Source organism: Stegodyphus dumicola, chromosome X1 (genome assembly GCF_044657685.1).
Source record: "Stegodyphus dumicola isolate Sdum_Otavi_A_Nest chromosome X1, ASM4465768v1".
Lineage (NCBI taxonomy): Eukaryota > Metazoa > Arthropoda > Arachnida > Araneae > Eresidae > Stegodyphus > Stegodyphus dumicola.
The window spans coordinates 83063795-83086087 of NC_140780.1; the positions used below are offsets into that span (position 1 = coordinate 83063795).

At 34.9% G+C, this 22293-nt stretch overlaps 1 protein-coding gene and 1 pseudogene across 4 annotated transcripts in view; both read left to right on the top strand.

The window, feature by feature from the left end:
- LOC118182926 (solute carrier family 35 member E2A-like) overlaps window positions 1-22293 on the top strand; it is a 90956-nt gene that overhangs the window by 40143 nt on the left and 28520 nt on the right. For all 4 annotated transcript variants that reach the window (XM_085808474.1, XM_085808471.1, XM_085808473.1 and 1 more), the window contains one exon: window positions 4722-4857. In XM_085808474.1, coding sequence (XP_085664600.1) covers window positions 4722-4857 — 136 coding nt within the window. The remainder of the gene's footprint in view (window positions 1-4721; window positions 4858-22293) is intronic.
- LOC146993205 (uncharacterized) lies at window positions 10940-19049 on the top strand (annotated as a pseudogene).

Genomic DNA, 22293 nt, shown 5'->3' on the forward strand with positions numbered 1-22293 from the left:
CGAACTCAACCTTCTTGCCGATCGTAGTATTTCTTTCAAAGTTACTGAGCCCAATAAGTATGGAACACGACGAAGAAGTTACTTCTAGAGAAGATGAGTTTAATTTTTCGGCAATAACGAACGAAATTACATCACTACATAGACAGCTTGCCCATGAGAACGAAGACGGAAGTGATAAAGATAGTGACGACGTTAGAAGAGCTAGAAGACGAAAAATCCGAATAATCGATAGTGAATCTGCAAGCTAAAGTGATTGTACAGAAGGGACTGAACCTTCAGAATGGACAGTGTGCACAAAATCCGAAGAAATCCCCAGAAGAATACCGTTTGTATCCTGTGAAAGATAAGTAGGACCGCACGTATTAGCACACATAAAAGAACGAATAGATTTTTTCAAATTATTTTCACCGAGGAATTAGTTACTGACATAGTGCAAGAAACTAACAATAACACTGCAAGGAGGTGGAAAGGAAGACCTTATCATCCCGTTCTATATGGCGATCATGGTACGATGTAACAGTTACCGAATTTTTGGCGTTTATTGGGGCAATCATAAATATGGGGACAATGCCACTAGCAAACATACAAGAATACTGGTCGAAAAATGATACTAGTTATATTCCGTTTTACTCAGACACGTTTACGAGAGACCGATTTTGTCAAATATTTTGAAGACTTCACCTCAAGACAATACCCTTAGAAAATAGAAACTCTAGAACCCGTTTGCAGTTAGTATCTGGTTTCCTCGAGTATATAAATGAAAGGTTCTTGAATTATTTTGTACCCGTAGAGCAGATTTGTATGGATGAATCGACTGTCAAATTCAAAGGCCGCATATCATTCATTACGCACAATCCAATGAAACCTACAAAATGGGGTATTCGTGTTTATACGCTCGCAGCTTCAAATACTGGCTTCATTTGTGCTATTCTGCTATATTATGGATCTCTAACAACAGAGACTTTGATAATACCCGATCTACCGGTATCAACCAGAATACCGCTACATCTATACAAAATGATACCGGATAAAATTCCTGGTGTTCAGGGACACCACATGTTCACGGACCGTTATTATATGAGTTACATATTGGTGAAAGAATTATGCAAACAAAAGTGCCACTTAACTGGGACGATCATGACAAATAGAAAGCATCTGCCATGTGAAATACGAAAGCCAAAATTTGAGAATCGAACCACATGTGCATATCGTAAAGGTAATATTTTGGTTCTTGTGTAGAAGGACAAGAGGATTTTGACGGCTTTGACTACTTGGAATAATGCGGAAATAACTCCTGTAAGAAGAACTCTACGAGGTGGTATTGAAGTCGTTATAAAAAAGCCCAATGTTATTGTAAATTACATCTAATTTATGAGCGATGTTGATCGAGCTGACCAACTGGCTTCGACATATTGTTTTTTAAGAAAATTCGTAAAATGGTGGCGAAAACTATTTTTTGGGGGTTTGGAGATCTGCTCCACAATTCATAAATTCTTTAAAAATCAGTGAAGAAGCAGAGAAACGAATGGCCGCTTAGTCACCTACAATGTTTGAAAACTTTAGTGGATCAACTGAGAGGAGACTTTCGACAAAAACAAACCAGCACAGCTTCTACTTCACACACCATTTCTGAAGCGATCCGACTAAATGGGAAGCTGCATATTATTTTGATGGGGCCAAAAAAAAAAAAAAAAAGATTGCATGGTTTGCTCCCAAAGAACGTCCCAAAGACAACAAACTGTATACTACTGTGACACGTGCCCCGACAAGCCAAGGATGCATATTGGAGATAGTTTTGTAAAATATTATACGAAGCAAAATTTTAGAATGTTATGTTTAATACATATGTTTCATTAAGTTAAAAAAATATGTATAATGTTAAAATATACGAGTTTAAAGTATTTTATTGTGTCTAAAATTATTTTAAGTTAACAATAAGGAACTCATGATATAAGCGGGAGTGGCTGATTACTCTCAAGTTGCTGGTTCACCCGACAGAAAAGCACCTCGAGCACAAAGGGTTAATCCAGGGTGGTTCTGCAAGGAAAATTTCAAACCGTCTCATTTCACAGTCATTTAGTTGTCATGTTGGTTTGTTTACTGAAGTTCCACAACTGGCTTTTCATCAGTACAAATCTTTACATCTATCTACCATTACTGCAAGGTGTTCCAAAGAGTCAAATTCAAATTGCCCCCAAACCTAATTTTTAATGAGGTATTGAGCTACTGTACTTCTTCACATATTTTCTCTTCTATCTTATCAACAGGTTCTTAAAATTAAAAACAGATATTTGCATAATTTTCCCCTTCCTCAATGTGTACAGAGAATGAGCTTCCCTAAATTTTAAAATGGATTCGTCCACAGAGAATTTTTTTTTTTGTTGTTTTGCTAACAAAGACAAATCCTCACAAATTACCTGGAAAGGTTACACCGAACCTTTCCTTTCTAACTGTTGAGTTTTGTGCCATTCTAATACAAGAAGTGTCACAGTGAAGCAGACAAAAACTGACATTCATTCAGTCACATTTATCTTCTCTAATTATTTATGGATGATTTAAGGCCTAAGGAGTAGCAGAAACACCTATAAGAATGGGTGAGATTGAAGTTTCAGGGAAGTAGAAATGAAGATAATTTGTTAGATAGTGTAATGTTAATATTAGTATGCATTCTTTTGGGAATGTAGGTTTCTTTTAAGTAAATAATATTGTGATAATTATTTGTAATTTAGCCATGACTACTTTTCATTTATTATGTTTTTACTGTAACTGCATCATTTGGAAATTAAATTATTTGTGCAGTTTCCTCATTTTGATTTTGAGATGAATAAATTTGTAAAAAAAGAAGGGGGGGGGGAACAAATATGTCAGGAAATACATTATTTCATAGTGTTTAAGAAGCATGTAGAGATATATTTTGTGCTGTCCTTTCCCAATTAAACATTGTATGCATTGCATGAATCAATGAAAAATTGCACTGTATGTATTTTTCATTAAAGGTTCGGGACAAATTTCCGAATGGAAAGTTATTGAAATATGCATTTAGTACAGTATATGCATTTCAGCACATATTTTTAAAAGAAGTACAGTGGAACCTCGAGATGCGAATTTAATTTGTTCCAGCATTGAGCTCAGATAGCGAATTTCTCATATCTAGAAACAAACTTCCCCATTGAAAATAATGAAAATCCAGTTAATCCATTTCGCACCTCCAAAAATCTCACTGCCATCTCATCTTCAGTCAACATACCTGGTGTTTTTCGGAGAAGGTCCAAGTACAGATTCTAGCTTCTGACACCAAATCCTTTTTAACTGCTTCTCGTTAATCCACACCAACAACGGCTTCTCAACATCTACGAGTTTCGGTGCTTAGATGTAAGGGTAACTCCTTTGGCCACATCAAGTTTCTTAATTTGTTCCTTGTTCTTCGGAATAGTCAAGCGGCCGTAAGTCTTCGCCAATTCCATCACTCTTACTCCATGCTTATGTTTATCTATGATTTTTTTCTTAATTTGAACGACCATGGCTTCCTTCTTTTTCTTTGCAGATTTATCTGTGACAACAGTCTTCTTGGGAGGGATCGTTAAATAATTATTTTCACATTAAAAGTAAAAAACAATTTACTCATAAGCACACAAACACATAGATAAAAGAACACAAAGTGATCTGACGAAGAGATTCCCCAAGTCGAGCCGGATCAAGAAACGCTCTGCGCGTACCAACAGCCTGGCTTGTTGCTCTTTACTCAAGTCAATTCTCTTATCCAGAGACGAATTATTCCCTCGTACTTTCCTTGTATCTTGAATTTCTCATATATGGAGGTGCTTGTATCTCGAGGTTCTACTGTATGTGTAAGCGTATGGTATGAATTAATGTTGAAAATAGAGTAAAATTATCTTCAACATAAATTGATGGCCATATACCATAAAATATATATTTATGATCTAGTATCTGGTAGAACTGAGGTTTCAGTATCATCAATTCAATCTCATCAAAGCTTTATTTATTTAGGCAGGGTTTTTGTTACATTTTATAATACTTTCAGGGATTTATATATATTTTTTCAGTTGCTATTTTTTCAGTTAATACATGAAGATAAATAAATCTCATGTCTATTTTTGATGTTTCATTTTAATATCTGGTACATGAATTTTTATGAGAGAAAAATGTTTTCTGAAATACTTTGCATTTGAGAGTAGTCTATATCTTGTCAACCCTTTCTCTGGCTAACTGTTTTCTGTTATAATTTCTGTCTTTAATTTGCTATGTTTGTTCTCAAAATTTTATATTCATAGTTTTTGCCATAATACATAAAATTTGAAAAGATATCTTTATGTGAGGTAAATTTGCCTTGAAATCGTTAATCATGGAGTCCCACCAGTGGCCAAGCGGTAAAGTCGCTGAACACTGGTAGTTCAGTCCGAGGTTCAAATCCCGTGAGCGAACTGGTTGCATGGGCGTTTTTGTGGTTTTCCCCATCTGTAACATGTATACGAGTCAGTTTCCTTTAGAAAGTCCTCCACTAAGGCACCCACTTAGGCAGATAGTCCTAGTGTGCTTTGCCATAATTAAATAAACCAAACCATTAATCGTGATATTTTGAATTCTCCTTTTTATTTACTTGTAAATTTGTTTTCACTACAAAATATATCTGAGAACGGTATTATTAAGAGAAATATGAAACTGGGTATCCAAAGTATAAAAATGATTTCTTTTTCCTACAGGATGTGCTCAATTATTAATGTGCTGTATTGGTGGTTATGCTCATTTGCATTTTCCGTGCAATATATACAAAAGTGTTAAGTGGGAGAGAAACCCTCCTCATTTCTTTCGTAACATGTTATTAGTAGGGAGCCTTAGGTATGTATACATTTAATTGTTATTTAATTTTGTTAATGAATGCAAGCTATATAAATTTTTTTGCATTTAATGTGTCACACTGTTTGTTTTAAAAATGTATAGTATCAACAGGTCAAAACATAGAAATATTATGATCAAATTTTATATGCAACTTCTATGAATTCTTGAACCTGGCTTTGCCAGCTCCAGATGAAATCATCATTTAAATATTTTGCTTAAACACCTATTATTTTTGCTGCAATCATTCTCAGGAAACACTGCGACTTCTTTGCGTAATTTAGTTTTCTCCATTCTGTTATTCATTTAAACATTATGAACTTATAAAGTGTAATGTTCTTTGGTAATATAAACTAAGTCCAAATTCCTAACAGATATGGAGCGAATTATTACTTCATCTGAAAAGAACTACAAAATCTTAAGAAGATTTTTAAAGAAATATTTTTATTAAATTAGAACTAGACCATGAAGGCATATCTTGTGCTTCACAGATCAGCCAGCCACTTTGGGCGACATAAAGTAAGAGTCGATTTAGAAATTTAAAACAAAGTCTGGTAGCCAAGGGCTGCACAATTGATTTAGTACAAAGTTGGCTCAAACTTCTCATCAGCATAACAATTTAAATGTCGGCAGCTGTAATGCAAAACTGAAGAATTGTAATCTGTTAGAGCTAACAAAACCTAGTAATGTGAGATCGAGAGGCAGAAACATGCTCTACCTTATAATCGGAAAAATCTCAGCTTAAATATCCTCAAACATGATTTGCATTTTGGTAGGGAAATGGAAAAGTAAAGAGCTTGCAGCTGCAGCACCAAATAGGCAATACAAACTCAAAAACTCTAGAGAAAACTGCCATTTGGCGAAAGACAGTAAACCTGTATGGCAATCTTACGGGCTGAGGGGGAGAGACGACTTTTTCTCCAGCCATTTTGTGTTACACTTCAGTCTTGTGCTTCACCAGGATAAGTAAACTTCGGTGCCTGTGTGTGTGTTGGGTTCCTGCTCTTTTTTAAGCTATTATAATGTACCCCCACCTGTGTGGTGACAAGGTGTGAAAGAATAGTCCCAATGTAGCTCATGCATGTCGTAAAAGGTGACTAAAATGGATACCCTGTCCCTAGAGATTATATTAGGGGACTGGTCCTCCAGGTTAGGGGTTGGGTGTGGAGCCAACTACCCCACCCTGTAAAAAGACTAACCATTAAGAAATCCAAAGAGAGCATTAGCTGGACTGCTTCTACTGGAAAACGACTTAAAAATGGCCTAAGTACCCTTCGCTCTGGAACTTGGAATGTGTGAACACTGTACTACAGTAGGCAACTGCAATTTCTTCTAGAAGAATTTGACAAATATGATACGGATCTACTTGCCATTCAGGAAATGAGATGGTTTGGGGAAGGTACCATTGAGAAAAGAAACCACACATTTTGCTATAGCTGTGATGAGAAAAAACATGTTTTTGGTACTGGTTTCTTATTGAACAAAAGTGTAAAACATTTAGTGATTGATTTTGTTCCTAAATCATCCTGACTTTACAAAATTTGGCTAAGAAGAAAGTTTTTTAATAATAGTATTATCAATGGACATGCATCTATAGGAAGAGGAAGAGAAGGAAATTTTTTATGAGGAACTTTCTATGTTATACGGATCTTGTCTCAAGCATGAAATTAAAATTGTTATGGGAGTTATGAATGCTAAATTGGGTAAGGAGGATGAATTTAGACTAAAAATTGGAAAGCATGGCTAACATGATAGTACTAATGACAATGGACAACAACTAGTAATTTTTGCTGCTGAATACAACATGATAATTTCAAGCACTGTGTTCAGCCACAAGAAAATACATAAGTTGACTTGGCACTCACCTGATGGAAAAACTTGGGATCAAATTGATCATGTACTCATCAATTCTAGGCATTCTTCGGATATCCAGGATGTTAGAACTTATTGAGGTGCTATCTGTGACTCCAACCACTATTTGGTTATTGCTAAACTAATTTCCAAAATTTCAAATTCCTAAAAGGTACAGGGAGAGAGGCAAAAAAAGATCGATTTTGAAAAGCTGAAAAATTAAGCAATTGAACGAAATTTCCAGTTCTCACTCAGGGGAGAACTAAGATCTAAAAACATGGCCAAATTGAAAACCGTGGAAAATAAGTGGAGTTTGCAAACCAAGGGATTGGTTTGATAATGAATGCTTCTTTGTAACGCAGGCAAAAAGAGCTGCTTATAAATAATATGATCCAAAAGCCACATTCAAGACGCTCTATTGAGGAATCTAAGAGATCTGGAAAATGGGAGAAGACGATCCATCGGCTTAAGAAAAGACTTTTTCAGGATGATCTATTTATGGATGTTTAACATCTGAGGGGGTCCAAAGAGACAAAAACTACATCATCCTAACTGATAGAAAAGAGGTACTTCACAGGTGAAATGAGCGCTTTAGTAATTTGTTAAATGACCATATGCAGGGTGGGCCCTCAATCTACCCAGTTACCTCTGCAAACATAGTATCCCGCCACCATCTTTGGCAGAAGTTAGAGAAGTAATTAAAAAGCTGAAAAATAACAAGGTCCCAGGCCCTGACTCGATTACTTCAGAACTCATTAAAAGTGCTGCAGGTCGAAACATTGAGGAGATACATCACTTTTCATTGAATCAGTTTGGAACCAAGAAGTTTTACCCAAAGATTGGAAACTGAGCATCATCTTCCCTATACACAACAAAGTGACATTTTGGAATATACCAACTGCAGGGAAATCAGTCTCCTTTGTGTTTTTTACAAACTATTTTCCAATATACTTTTTAGTAGACTAGTAACTTATACAGAAAACATTGTAGGTGATTACCAAATGCTGTTTCCGCAAAGGAAGATCTACAACAGAGCAAATCTTTAACATTAGGCAAATTATGGAAAAAACAAATGAATATGGCATAACAACGCACCACCTTTTTGCTGATTTTAAGACTGCCTACAACTCAGTAAACTGAAAATAATTAATTGAAGCTCTAAGAGAATTTGCAATACATGAAAAAGTTATGAATTTGGTCACCATTACTCTTACTGAGACAAAATTTAGGGTTAAAATTCAGAATAATCTCTCTGACCCTATTGTTGTTTCAAATGGGCTCAGACAGGGTGATGTACTGGCCTACTTACTTTTTAACTTTGCCCTCCAAAAATTCATAAAAGACTCCAACATTAATACGCGTGGAACTAACTTTAACAAGTCTGTTCAGATTTTTGCATTTGCTGTCGATATTGACATAGTCGCACGCACTCCCGAATCACTTAGGGAGGCTTTTACATCTCTAGAGGCTGCAGCCAGCAAAATGCATCTAGCAATCAACCAAGATAAAACTAAGTACATGCCATGTAGTAATAACAGCAGCCCCTATTTTGAAATTGGGAATAACAAATTTGAAACTGTAGGCAAATTATTTAGGATCAGAAGTTAGTACTCTCAATGATTTAATGTCTGAGATCCATAGTAGAGTCAGAGATGCTAACCAATGTTTTTTCAGTCTAAAAAAATACTTGAAGTCTAACTTCACTAGCAGAAAAATGAAGATTCTAATTTACAAACGCTTAATCAGACCCATTCTTACATACTCTGCTGAGACCTGGGCAATGACAGAAAAAGCTAAAAGTATCATTTTTGTCTGTGAAAGAAAATTTTGAGAAGTACTTTTGGTGGCATAAAATGTAACAATATCTGGAGAAGAACTATCTCTGAACTCTATAAATCTTTTAAAGAACTAGATACAGTAAAATATATAAGGATTCAGAGAATTAAATGGGCAGGACACCTGTGCAGAATGGATGAAATCGTGTAATTAAAAGATCTTTTTGGCTAGATCATTCGGCACTCAAAAAAGATTGAGACCTTAACTTAGGTGGCTCGACTGTTTAGAAACAGACGTAAGAATTTTAAAAATAACTAATTGGATGTATAATGGCCAAGGAAAGAAGAGCTTGGAATTCGATTCTGAGGAAAGCAAGGGCCCATCCTGGGCTATCTGGCCATTGAAGAAGAAGAATGTATCCCACTATGTTACATTTCCTTATTAAATTTCATTATTATTTGTATATGCCTATCTCAATTAAGATTGCTTTTTTTTTGTTAATGTTATCAATATGTAGGCATGTGTTACTCAAGTGTATTTCACCGGTGACCTTGTCTCTCACTCCTTCTGTTTCAGATTCCTAATGGCTATCTGTCTCAATCTCTGTTACAAAGCTAAAAACATGCCTTATTTTGATGAAAATGCTCATTTTTATGAGTGATAAATGCTACAGCCTATTTATTTCCTTTAGTTTCCTTCTCATTTTATTGTTGGTTTATCACACTGTTAAGGAGGATTTACAGGTATGTGGTCAAATATTTTGTCCTATCTGTGATGGGTCTTAATATATTTTTGTTCCTTTTCTCAGAATACCACGGCCCATGAAAACTAGTACAGTCAAAAGTCTTTAATCTGGACTCGTCGGGACTTCGGCGATTCCGGATTATAGGTCATCAGTTTAAATCTGGTAAGATGGCATGCAGAAATTATAAAATTAAAAATATGAAACCTTAATTTATGAAATAAAGAGCAATTATGATCTAAAGGTATCAAAATTTACCAAAAAAAAAAAAAGCTTAATATTTATTTGTTTACTTTATTAAACACTTCTTTCAACGTGCATGCGTAAAGCATACATTACGTATAGTCGAAATTAGAAAAATCGCAACCAGAAAACTATTTGATGTGTATTCGCGATATTTATAATGATGAGGAATTTGATTTAAGTCATATCAAAGACGGAGTACATCAAGGTGAAGTACTACATTTAGTAAGGAATTATAAGCCAAATAAAATAAAAACATCTGCCCTGAAGATAAGGATAGTGCTGACAGATCAACTTCCAGTTCATTGCGCGCCGTGACGTCCCCCCCGACACACACTCAGAGCAGCGTGAAATTGATAAACAGATTTCGGAATGGTTAGAGAAACAAAGGATATGCCTTTATCCATTTTTTGCAGCAATTCCACTTTTTGTTTGATGGACATCGAAACATGCTTTCGCTTTGTAGATCCTTTGGCAGCTCCAGAATCGGAAATTCTTTTTGACATAATCGAAAGTTCAAGCTTACTTTTATAAAATTGCTCTAACAGTCTGAAAAAAAAAAAAAAAAAAAAAGCTGGATCCGATTCGAAGATTAAGGAACAGCGCAATCTGCAACATTAACTGAAATAGATAATTAGATAATTTTAGCTTAGCTTATACCATCCGTTATACGTTAAATGCGCATGCATGAACGTATTATGCACATGCGCATGCATAAAGATATTATGCCCATGCGCAAATGCATTATGCATTACACATGCGCAGAAAGTTTGTAACTTTGAGGACTTTTGAGTGTAGTAGTGGCTATCGATTGAAACCCGTCGGCAGTCGCGCATTCATGTCGTTTACATGTTTACGGTAACAGATTATATTTACAATTTTTGATCGGTTTGGGCTCGGATGTTTAAGAAAATGCATTCTGATTTGCTACAATTATTTGCCTCGAATAACTGCAGAATTTCTACACACGGTACAAAATTATTAAGCATAAATTTAGGACTCGGACAAAACATTTCTTGGAAGTTTTTAATTAGCAATGCACTAGTGTCTATAATAGGAGCCGATTTTTAAAGACATTTTGATGTTTTAATCGGTTTAAAACGAGATAGGCTCATTGATAATATTACAAAAGTAACTTAGATTGGTTCTCTTTCCGATTCTGAAAGTTATATTATGGTAAAGCTAATATTGGGTGATTCACCATATCACAGAATCTTGAAAGTCTTTCTGGACTTATTGAAGTTAAAATCTGATTTGGGCAGAGTAAAGCATAGTATGGTTCATTACGTTGAAACAAACGGTCCTCCTGTATATAGTAAATCGTGTAGGCTAAGCCGTAAGTTATACGAAGCAGTAAAAAAGGAATTCTAATTTATGATTGTTTGTAGACCATCAGTATCAGCATGTTCATCACCTCTTCATGTAGTTTCTAAAAGCTCGGGTGACATGCAGCCAGTAGGAGACTACCGAAAATTAAACGTGTGCATCAAAACCAATAGATATCCCGCATTTATAAGACTTTAATAATAAGCTTAGCAGGAAGAAAAATTTTTAAAAATTGATGCCGTTCAGGCATATCATCATATACCAGTTCACCCAGATAACATACTGAAAACTGCAGTTTGCATCCCATTTGGTCTTTTTGAATTTCCATTTTTAAATTTCGGGCCGTGCGATGCGATCCAAACCTTTCAATGGTTAATGAACGACATTCTCGAAGACCTAAAATTTGCCTATGTCTACGTAGATGATATTTTGGTATTTAATGATGCAGAAGATGATCATAAATCTCATTTATGTTCTGTTTTTAAAAGATTAACTCCATATGGATTGACAATTAACGCTCTGAAATGTATTTTTGTTGTTCTGGAAATATCTTTCTTAGGACATTTAATCAATAAGGATGGTATCAAGCCTCTGACAGACAAAGTTGAACTGATATTTCCTTAAAATGGTGAAATGGTTGCAGAGATTTTTAGGATTTTTAACGTCCATTTTTACCCAGCGTAGCCCAGAATCGAATACATTATTAAATTAACTATTGGGTTGGAGGGAAAGTTCTGTCGTATTTAAAAGAAAATATTTGAATTCATTTATAGAAATATGTGTTTAATATTAATCAATTATATATGCTCCGTTATTTGTTACAACCTGTTGCCATCTTCCAGGTAACCTGTAAATTCCTGTTTTGTAGAAGTTCTCATCCATGGAGTTAAAATAGTCAGCAACTGCCTTAGAAACACTTTCAAAAGACTTGAATTTTTTTCCCGTTAGATAATTTTGCAGAGATCTGAACAGGTAATAATCAGAGGGTGCAATGTCAGGTGAATACGGGGGGTGACTAAGGATTTCCCATCCTAACGCATTCAGTTTTTGTAGTGTCACCACTGCAGTATGTGGGCGAGCATTATCGTGATGGAACACTATTCCTTTTCTGGACGCTAATGCTGGCCTTTCTTCTTTGATAGCTGCATTCAATTTATCCAGCTGATTGCAGTACAGATCCGCGTTGATGTTTTTTCCCTGTTTCAGCAACTCGTAATACACTAGACCTTTCCTGTCCCACCACAAACAAAGCAGTACTTTTCGTTGATGGATACTTGGTTTTGGAACTGTTGCTGATGATGTTCCTGGTTTGCAGTAAGATTTTTTTCTTTTAATATTCTCGTAAAGAATCCACTTTTCATCTCCAGTAACCAGCCTATCCAAAAACGGCTCCACATTGTGTCTAATCAGATGTGATGAACATATTCTTACACGATCAGACAAATTCTTTTCCGTTAATTCATGTGGAACCCAAAAACTTTGCTTTAACACAAACCCAAGAGATTTAATGTGATCTCCAACAGTTGTATGATGAATGCCAAACTCTTCTGCAATTTCTCGACTTGTTAAACGTGGATTATTTTCCAACATGGATCGCAAAACATCATTATCGATCTTGGATGGTCGTCCAGATCGAACACTTTCTTTGAGGCTCAGGTCCCCGGAACGAAATTTGCTAAACCATCTTTGACAAGTACGAACATTTACAATATCTTTTCCAAAAACCGCACATAAATTTTTACATGCAACAGATGCGTTGCTTCCTTTTTGGAATTCATATAAAATGCAGTGTCGTAAATGCACTTTATCTACCGACATGTTTTTCCCTTTAAATATTACAAGTAAATGATGAACAGTAAAAAAGGGCACCTTTTATATTATACAGCAGCTAAAAAAACAAAAAAAAATCCGATTGACTCACTAGCCAGATGTTTTTTTTTATTTACAAGAAAAATCACCTGCCTATTTAAAATACGACAGAACTTTCCCTCCAACCCGATACATTTAAATGTTTCGTCTGAGTCTATTTAAAAGGGGCTAAGAAAAATGCTAAGACAACGCTGAATCTGTCTGAGGAAGCAAGGAACAAATTTCAAAAATGTAAAAAATTAATTGTGAATGCGGTTCTTTTAGCACACCCAAAGAAAGATGCCCAGTTGGTTTTACAAGTCAATGCGTCAAACTTCTCTATCGGCGGAACGCTATCACAAATAGTTGATGGAAACTTACAGCCTCTTGAATTTTTCTCATGAAAACTTTTGCAAGCAGAAAAGAACTACAGTGCTTATGATTGGGAGCTATTGGCAGCTTATGCTATTAGGCATTTTAAGCATATGTTGGAAGCATGGAATTTTTCTTTAATCACCGATCACAAGCTGCTTACATATGCATTTCGACAGCATTTGGATAAGTGTTCACCTCATCAAGCTTGGAAATTAGACTTTATGTCACAATTTTATACTAAAATTTGCCATATTTAAAGGTAAATAAAAAGGCTCTTACTCGGGCCTATGTAAAAGGTTCAGAGAATATCTCTGTCTAGAATATTGCAGTTCAGAGAATATCGCTGCTTTAATAATATAAAAAGGGTGATATAAAAGGTTCAGAGAATATCTCTGCTGATGCGCTTTCATGCATAGAAATGATAAGCATGCCTAACCTTATCGACTATGAAGAAATGAGGAAATTGCTAAAATGCAACAAATCAATTCAGAATTACAAACTTTACTAAAAGTTTCAAAAGTTCTACAACTCAAAAAGTTATCTTAAATAATTGTAGCTTACCGATATATTGCAATTTAAAATGCCGGGGGGGGGAATGTAAGGGCCGGCATTTCGTGAAAGTTTTTGCAACATTGCACAATGTGTCTCACCCTGACATTCGTGCATCAACACAGTTAATATGCTCACGGTTTGTTTGGTCTTGCAGCCATCAAGATTGAGCAAATTGGGCATGACCGTGCATTCTGTGCCAGAAAGCGAAAGTAAGCAGACATACTAGAACACCGTTAATGAAGTTTCCAGACCAATCATAGAAATTTGATCACGTCCACCTTGACCTCGTAGGTCTGCTACCTCCTTCTCAGAATAATTATTACTGTTTAACTATGATAGATAGGTTTACTAGATGGCCTGAAGTGCTATCCATACCAGACATACGAGACATACAGTGGTACCCATACCAGCATGCGCAGTAGCACAGGCTTTCTATGACCACTGGATTACTTGATTTGGTTCTCTGACTGTTATTACTACTGACCAAGGGTGACAGTTTGAAAGCAGCTTATTTCAAGCCCTTTCACAATTATTGGGAATCGAGGATCAGGACGTCTCTATACCACTCACAGGTGAATGGACATATCGACGAGTTTTACCATCTGTTGAAAGCTGCCTTAAAAGCGTATGATACCAGTCACTGGGTGGCAGCCCTTTCAATGCTTCTGATGGGTTTCTACTCTGCTCTCAAGGAGGACATAGGAGCAATGACTTCTGAACTTGTGTATGGCAAGACTGTTCACCTCCCAGGAGAAGTTTTTGATCCGACACCTATGGACGCCTGGAGGACTTATAATCCAATTTTACCAGTGTCTGCCCGACCATGACATTAGCCATGGCCAGCAAACCTGTTTTGTTCATCCTCAACTTGACTCCGCACGTGTGTTTGTTTGACATGACAGAGTTAGAAAGCAGTGTTACGACACTACCTGGAAAACCGGAAAAAGTCAGGGAAATCGAAAATTGACCCTAAAAGTCAGGGAATTTAACTATTTTAGTCAAAATCTGGAAAAATCAGGGAATTTCATAATGTCAATCCTCCAAAAAGCAATTTTTGCGCCAATGTTGAGAGTTATCACGTTCTTGGTAAATTATGTCGTGCCCACTGCAAGCAGTCTCTCCTGTGGCATGACTTGAGCAGCACACAAATGGTTGTTCACCTCGCATACAGACCACTTTCATGAAGCCTTCTACACACAGTTGACGTTGACACCAACCTCCCGGTGGCTGCGGCAAGGGAGGATCTAAGAAGAGTCGAAGTAGCGGTTCTATTCCTGAGTGCACATAATGTCAAATATTGGTATCGTCGCTCGTCGTAGCAGTTGGCCGTTCTTGGCTGAACCTCCTAGGTAACGAATCTGTGATTTGAAATTGCCTCCAAAGCCTGTGAACCACAGAAGGACTCACATTTAGCCATCTGGCCACTTCTGTTTCACTTTGTCCTGCCTCTAGTCTCCCAATGGCTTTCTGTCGTAGTTCTGCAGGCAAATGATGCCTGGAGATCATTTTTACGAATTGGCTATCTCAGATTTCTGATCTCACTATCGCAGTGAAATATGTGGGCTTGCTCTCAAACATGGGCTTTTATGCTCCTCGCAGATGACGTATTCCGAGTGCAGCGCCACTGATTTGCATATTGCAGTTTTACTCAGCTAGTCTTACCTGGCAACATATTCAAATTTTACACGGTTTCGCTTATTTTTGAGGGAGTTATCGCTATTTTTGTGATTTTTCTTTAATTTATGGTAACCAGTGTATTATGATTACGGGACTTCAAAATTACGCAAAAAAAAAAAAAAAAAAAAAAAAAAAGAAAATCTGATACTTTATAAATTTCATTAAAAAAACTGAATTTGTTTAGTAAATTTCAAAATATTCTTTTTTCCCGTTTTCTTTGTTCTGAATTCGTTTTTCTGTTGTTTCGATTTTTAAATAATTCGCATTTAAAATTTATTTTTGAGAAATAAATGGCAATAAAACTTGTGGCCAAATTCAGAAACAAATGTTAAATGTTAAAATGTTTGTCCCCTCTTTTTTATATTAGCAGTGTAAAGCATAAGAAAATTATTTCTCTGAACTCAGAAAACTTTAAAAACTATTTCTCCATAGATAAAAACATTTCTGAAACATAGCAGTCTTCGGCACTAGTTGCTGAGTCATCAAATTTAAACTCCTTCGTAACTAAGGACAAAGTTTTAGCTGCGGAATTACTGTGGGTTATTAAACTTGTTTCTTCACATGTTTCTTATAATGCATTTAATGATGCTGCTGTTCTGTTCCAGAAAATGTTTGATGACAGCAATAAAGCTAAAGCTATGACCCTGGGACGTACAAAAATGTCATATTTAGTTTCATTTGGTTTAGCTCCATATTTCAAAAAGATGCTGATTTCTGATCTTATCTTATGAACACTGAATTTGTAATTTGCTTCGATGAAACATTAAATAGAATTTTCCAGAGAGGTCAAATGGACCTTTTTGTTAGATTTTTGAACAGTGTGAGGAATGAAGTCAGTACAAGATACCTCACATCAATTCTTTTTGGGACATGCATCTGCCAGTGACCTTCTGAGAAGTTTCTTTGAGGGAATCTCAGAACTAGATAAAAAGAAATTGCTGCAAGTATCACTGGATGGACCAAATGTCAATCTTAAATTCCTCAGAGATTTGAAAGAAAATTTAGCAAATAATGATGCCTGACATATATTAGATATTGGGTCCTGTGGTTTGCATGTTGCTCATGGTGCCTTTAGAGCTGGCCATAAAGCTACTGACTGGAATTTAAGTGCATTATTTAAAAATATGCATAGAGTATTTAAAGACAGTCCTGCTCGGCGAGCAGACTATATTGCCATCACTAACTGTACGACTTTTTCGCTAAAGTTTTGTAAAGTAAGATGGTGTGAAAACATACCTGTTGCTGAGAGAGCTATTGATATTTTTACACATGTGAAAAAAATTTGTTGAATCATCTGAACTACCAAGAACTGCGTCAATTGAAAGACTGAGAGAAGCTGTTAAAGATAAGCTACTTTTAGCAAAAATCTCTTTTTTCATTTCTGTTGCAGGAGTTCTACATCCGTTTCTAAAGTCATTTCAGACACATGATCCTTTGTGCCCCTTTCTATATACAACTTTCCATAGTATGCTAAGTCATCCATTCGAAATTTGTCAAAAGAGGTATACTGCGAGAGGCAAAAACTCCTGAAAAATTGATATTCTGGATCGTATTGCTGCTGGTGCGAGTTTAGCTAAAAGTGGAGTATCTGATCTTAAGAAAAGAGAATTCAGAACTCGGTGCAGAACCTTTTTGGTTAAGCTGGTATTGAAAATATTTGAAACAAGCCCATTGAAATATAGCTTAGTGAAATACATTACTTCATTAGATCCTAAGCTCATTACATCTAATGAATTTTTATGTGAGAAAAAGGATGGAGAAGTTACTGCATATACTGTATGAAAGTGAATGGATAAATTCTACAGTTGTAGATAAAAACAAAAGTGCAGTTTAAAGCATTATTATTCAGAAGTAAGGTTGTTTGGAAAGATACTTTTGTTAATTATGCTGCAATGCGACTTGATCACTTTTATAAGGACTTGATTAATAACTCGGATTTTAAAGAACTTTGGAGTGTTGTAAAACTAGTTCTAGTCTTATCACATGATGTCACAGTAGAAATGGCAATGTCACAGTAGAAAGTGTTTTTTCAATTAATAATGATATGTTGGTGGAAAATCTCCAGGAAAATTCTTTAACAGCAATGCAAACTGTTTATGATGTTGTAAAAGTAAATGGAGGTGTGACGAATATTAATGTAATGCCTGATATGCTACGATATGCCAGATCTGCTCTTGGTGCTTATCATCAAGCACTCGAAGACAGAAAACTGTGTGATAATAAGCATAAAAATTATTATTAGACTAAAGGAAAACACAGGCACAGATTAAAATTTTGGAGTAAAAAAAACAAAAATTGAGCAGAGATGTTTCTTCAATTGACTTGCAAATTGCAGAGTTAAAACAAGGAATCTAATTTGGTGCTTATTTTTCATTAGTATTTTTTCTATTAATGTTTTGTTTAAATATTTTAAATGTCTTTTTTAAAATTATAATAAAAATTTACATTTAACATATATTATGTATGCTTATATTAAAAGTTTTGCATCAGGGAAGAAAATGCTTTTTTAATCTTTCAGAATTTAGCAAGTGTTGAAATATCACTGAAGTGATTATTTGCCAATTATATATTATTTAATAGGATAGATATAAATGGTCCCGAACTGCCATTTTGTGAACAATAACTTCCATTCCAGAATTTATCTATAATACTTTTAATATCATTCATATTTTTTTTACAATTAATTGTGGAGAAAATCTTATGTTTAAAAGTTCATACATTGCATTGAAAAGTAAACAAATTTCGTTTCTGATTTTGGTTTAGATGGAATGCATTATAAGTATTTAAATTCTTTTATGAATGAAAGTTATTGACGGAAATGGAAAATAACACCTGTTATAGTCTTATAGCAATTTTTTGGGTAATATACTGTTGCTAATTGCAATTAGCAAATTTTTGTGTTATTAAGTGGCACCATAATTAATTTACCTTTAGCACAACTAATGTGCACTATGCGGATAGACTGGAATTTTCTTAAAACACACTTGGAAAACCTGGAAAAGTCAGGGAATTTCATTCTCCTGTTTGAGTGGCAACCCTAAGAAAGCCACTCCAAGCTCCTTATGATGGACCGTTTAAACTGCTAGCAAGATGAGATAAAATGTTTGATATCAAAATAAAAGGGATTAAGCAAATGATATCCATAGATAGACTGAAATCCACTTTTATAACCATTCTCAAGTTGTTTCTCAGATTGTAAAAAAAAACCTTTGGACATTTGTACCACCTGTTCTGGATAATTAATCCAACCCCCCGCATCGGTATGTCGCATTTCGTTGACACTGCGGAGGGAGTATGCAGTAGCAGCATCAAACAGGCAATATAAACTCAAAACCTCTAGAGAAAGCTGCGCAAAAGACAGTAAACCTTTGTCAAAAGACAGTAAACCTGTATTTCAACCTTACAGGCTGAGGGGAAGAGACGACATTTTCTCCGGCAGTCTGTTGTACACTTCAGTCTTGTGAGTCACCAGGATAAGTAAACTTCGTTGCCTGTGTCTGTGTTGGGTACCTGCTTTGTCTTTTTTAAGCTATTATAATGTATCCCACTAATCATAATGTATCCATAAAGTAACTGGTTACATTTCCTTATTAAATGTCTATGTCTGTCTCAATTAAGATTGCTTTTTTAGTTAATGTTATCAATATGTAGGCACGTTATTCACGCATACCTCAAATCATAAAGTAACTGGCTATTCAAAATAATAATAACCTTGAAGCTTATATATTGAATTAAAAAAAATCCATATCAGTAATTCACTACATCATTGAAATCATATATACATTTATTACTATTGATGCTTAAATACCTGTTCTTGTTTGAAAATTCCAAATGTGCATTATCAGGGAAAGATGTTGTCAAAATCATGAAAATTTAGTTTCATTAAAAAGTTAAACACTGCTTAATAACTATTAATTTTATTAGCAAATCGGACAAATGCAAACTGGCAAATTTCAAAGCATTCTCATTCTTAATGAGACACACACAGTAAAACAGTTAATATTACATATTTAAAGAATAATGTATTATGTAAAAGAAAAGTAAATACGATGCATATTTATTGGATTAATATTAAATCGCAAATTCTCTTGCATTCATTTTACATTTGATTACATATAATACTGCTAATATTTTTTTTAATAGAACTTGCACATATCTTTGGAAATCTAAATTATTTCGTTATTGAAGACGCTTGTTAAACCTAACATTTATATGCTATTCTGCTAATACAAATTTTGGATGACACCAGGGCATGGTAGGGTTACCAAGTCTACTTCTTTACTACGTTGACGTCTGTGCACTTTTTTAAGCATATGATATGTGTTGTTTTGTTAGCTTCTACACTAATGTTTTTGAAAAATGCAGCACTGTGGTGGAATTGTTGGAAATGAATGAAATTTCTTCCACGTATTTTTAGCAATAATAGTATAAATAAACAATCAAATTTACAAGACAAAAAAAAAAAAAAAAGTAACATGAGAAATCAGTACTTTATCTGTCTGCTATGCTGAATGATGAGAGCCTGTATACCTCGTGGCATTGAATCATACAGGTTCTGAATGTAATCCTGAGGAATGGCATCCATATGGCTTTGATGTGACGTCAATGTCGACGGACTCTGGAGCTAGACAACACAACACATGTAGCTGTGCTCCAACATCGTGCTAACACAGGAGAGGAGGCTGTATCATCTGCCACAGCCATGTGAATGAGGTAGCTGTTGTTCCGTGCCATTGTGTTAGTATGTGCCCCACTGCTAGGATTTCGCTGTGTTTTGTTCTCCTCTGTCCATTTCTTCAAAACACTCATCACTGTTGTAGCATTACGCTGAATGCAGGCTGCGATTGCTCAATACAAAAATCCACCCTCTCACATATTGATGAAGTGAATTCTTTTGAACTTCATTAGTTATTAGCATGGCACCCTCCGCTGTTGACGAAGCATATTGATTACTAGTTAAACACTCACTGCAGACAGAGGACGATAAACAGATTTCAACAAAACTTTACAGTCCTTTATATACAAGCAGCCAGTTCTCATTCCACGCATGCGCAGTCACTTTGTAATTCTAATTTTTTGCATATCTTACCTTACTTTACAGTTCCTGTAAGTTTGCATTATTCCTTCATAGTGTTGCAGTTTTCACAAACATTAGTGTGTTTATTCAATCCATGTATGTGTTTGCCTTCGTTTTCATTCGTGAGTTTGTAATTTTTCAAATAATGAATAAAAGCTATTGATTTTTTTTAAAAGTCATTGAATGTTGGGAAACAATTGAACATATTCTAATATCCAAAACCCAACTGATCAAATTCTGCCTCAGTAAAGAAAACATTTTGTGGCAACATTAAAATGCAGACCTAGTAAGAATGAGAGCAGGAAACTAATTTGAAAAATTTGAATAGTATCAAATATCAAATTAAATTTTATATTATTAATAGATAAAGTGATGTTCTTTGTTTATATGTAATCTATTAATTTTTGTGTTCTTATAAACTTAAGTATAAATTTAAGGGCTTATGGTATATTTATTAATGGGTGGTTTGAAATTTTTATATGTTTTGTATCCTGTTTTCTTTTACTGCTTTTATGCTTAATGCCGCCTGTCTTAACAGCTTTTCTAAGTGATATATTATCAGTAAAGAGTTTGTTTCAAAATTATTAGGCTATTAAGTAAATTGATTAACTATATTGTTTGTGCACTAGTTACAGAAAATTTTTATTACATTTTGAGCTGATTGAATGTGTGTTTGTGTTGAGATATTTGCAATCGCATTCTTATTGGTTAAAAGAAAATATAGCTTTCTGTCACGTTCGATGCATTAGCTTTCGGATAGGTCCGAATTATTCTGAAAGTTAATCCCATTCTTTGTAACTTTTGATTGGTTGTTTTATGTGTCTTGTTTATGATTTGTTAAACCATGATCTGTTGTAAAGTTATATATATATATAACATCTGTAAATCAGGTTCGTATCAAAGTTTTCTTTTTTTGCTTGTAAATCTTTATGTAGTATGTAACTTTGCTTGTATTTCTCTGCGTGTAACTCTGCGTATCTCAGTAATAAATATTTGTTTTGTAAACCACGGCATTTTCTATGTTCAACAGCAGAGCGTGATTCGTCAAAAATCAAAATGTGATATTTTTCCTAATTGAATCTTCTATGCCAGTGTTATAATTTATCGTTCATGTGATTTTGTTTTGGTTTTTCGTGAATGATGGCTTTTTCAACCGGAAGAGAAAGGGAAGCTGTTGGTGTTGCGCCATTTGATGGTGTTAATAACTTTACTGTTTCGTGTCGAAGAGTTCAAGTAGTATTTACTGCAAAGGAATTGGATACAATTTTGGAAACAGAAGCAAGTGCAAACAGAACTGCAGATGTTTTGAAATCAAAAAAGGTTTATGCCTTAATACTTGCATTTTTAAGTGATAATATTATTGCTTCTCTTCAACATGAAGACACAGCATGTAAAATATGGAAGAAACTGAAAGCTACGTATAGTGCTAAAAGAGCAGCGAGTCGAATTTTAACACATAAACGTTTAGCTACCATAAGAAAATCCAAAGATGTGTCAGTGAGACAACATATTGACTACATAATGAACTTGGTTAGTAATCTACGTGTCTCTGGATCTAAAGTAAATGACTTTGATATTATTATTTACATTTTAATGTCATTGCCAAAGGAATATGAAAATGTTAAGGCATCACTAGAAAATCAACCAAGTGATAATTTGAATTTGGATTTTGTTGTTACAAGAGACTTATTGATTGTGAATCTCTTATGTTTGATTATAAAAGTGAAAATAAGTATTTTAAACCAAAGAGGGACAACTCTGTTTTTATTAGTGCTCGTAAAGAACTCTTTTATACTTATTGTAAAAGAAAAGGACATTCTGTTAAATTCTGTAGGAAAAAGAACTGCGTCAGTCATAGCTGTGGGAAAACTGGTCATTTCAAAAGTGAATGTTTTGATAATTCTAAAAAGCAGGCAAATTCAAATAGTAATAAGTATGCATCACCTGCAATATCTTTTATGGCTGGAAATCT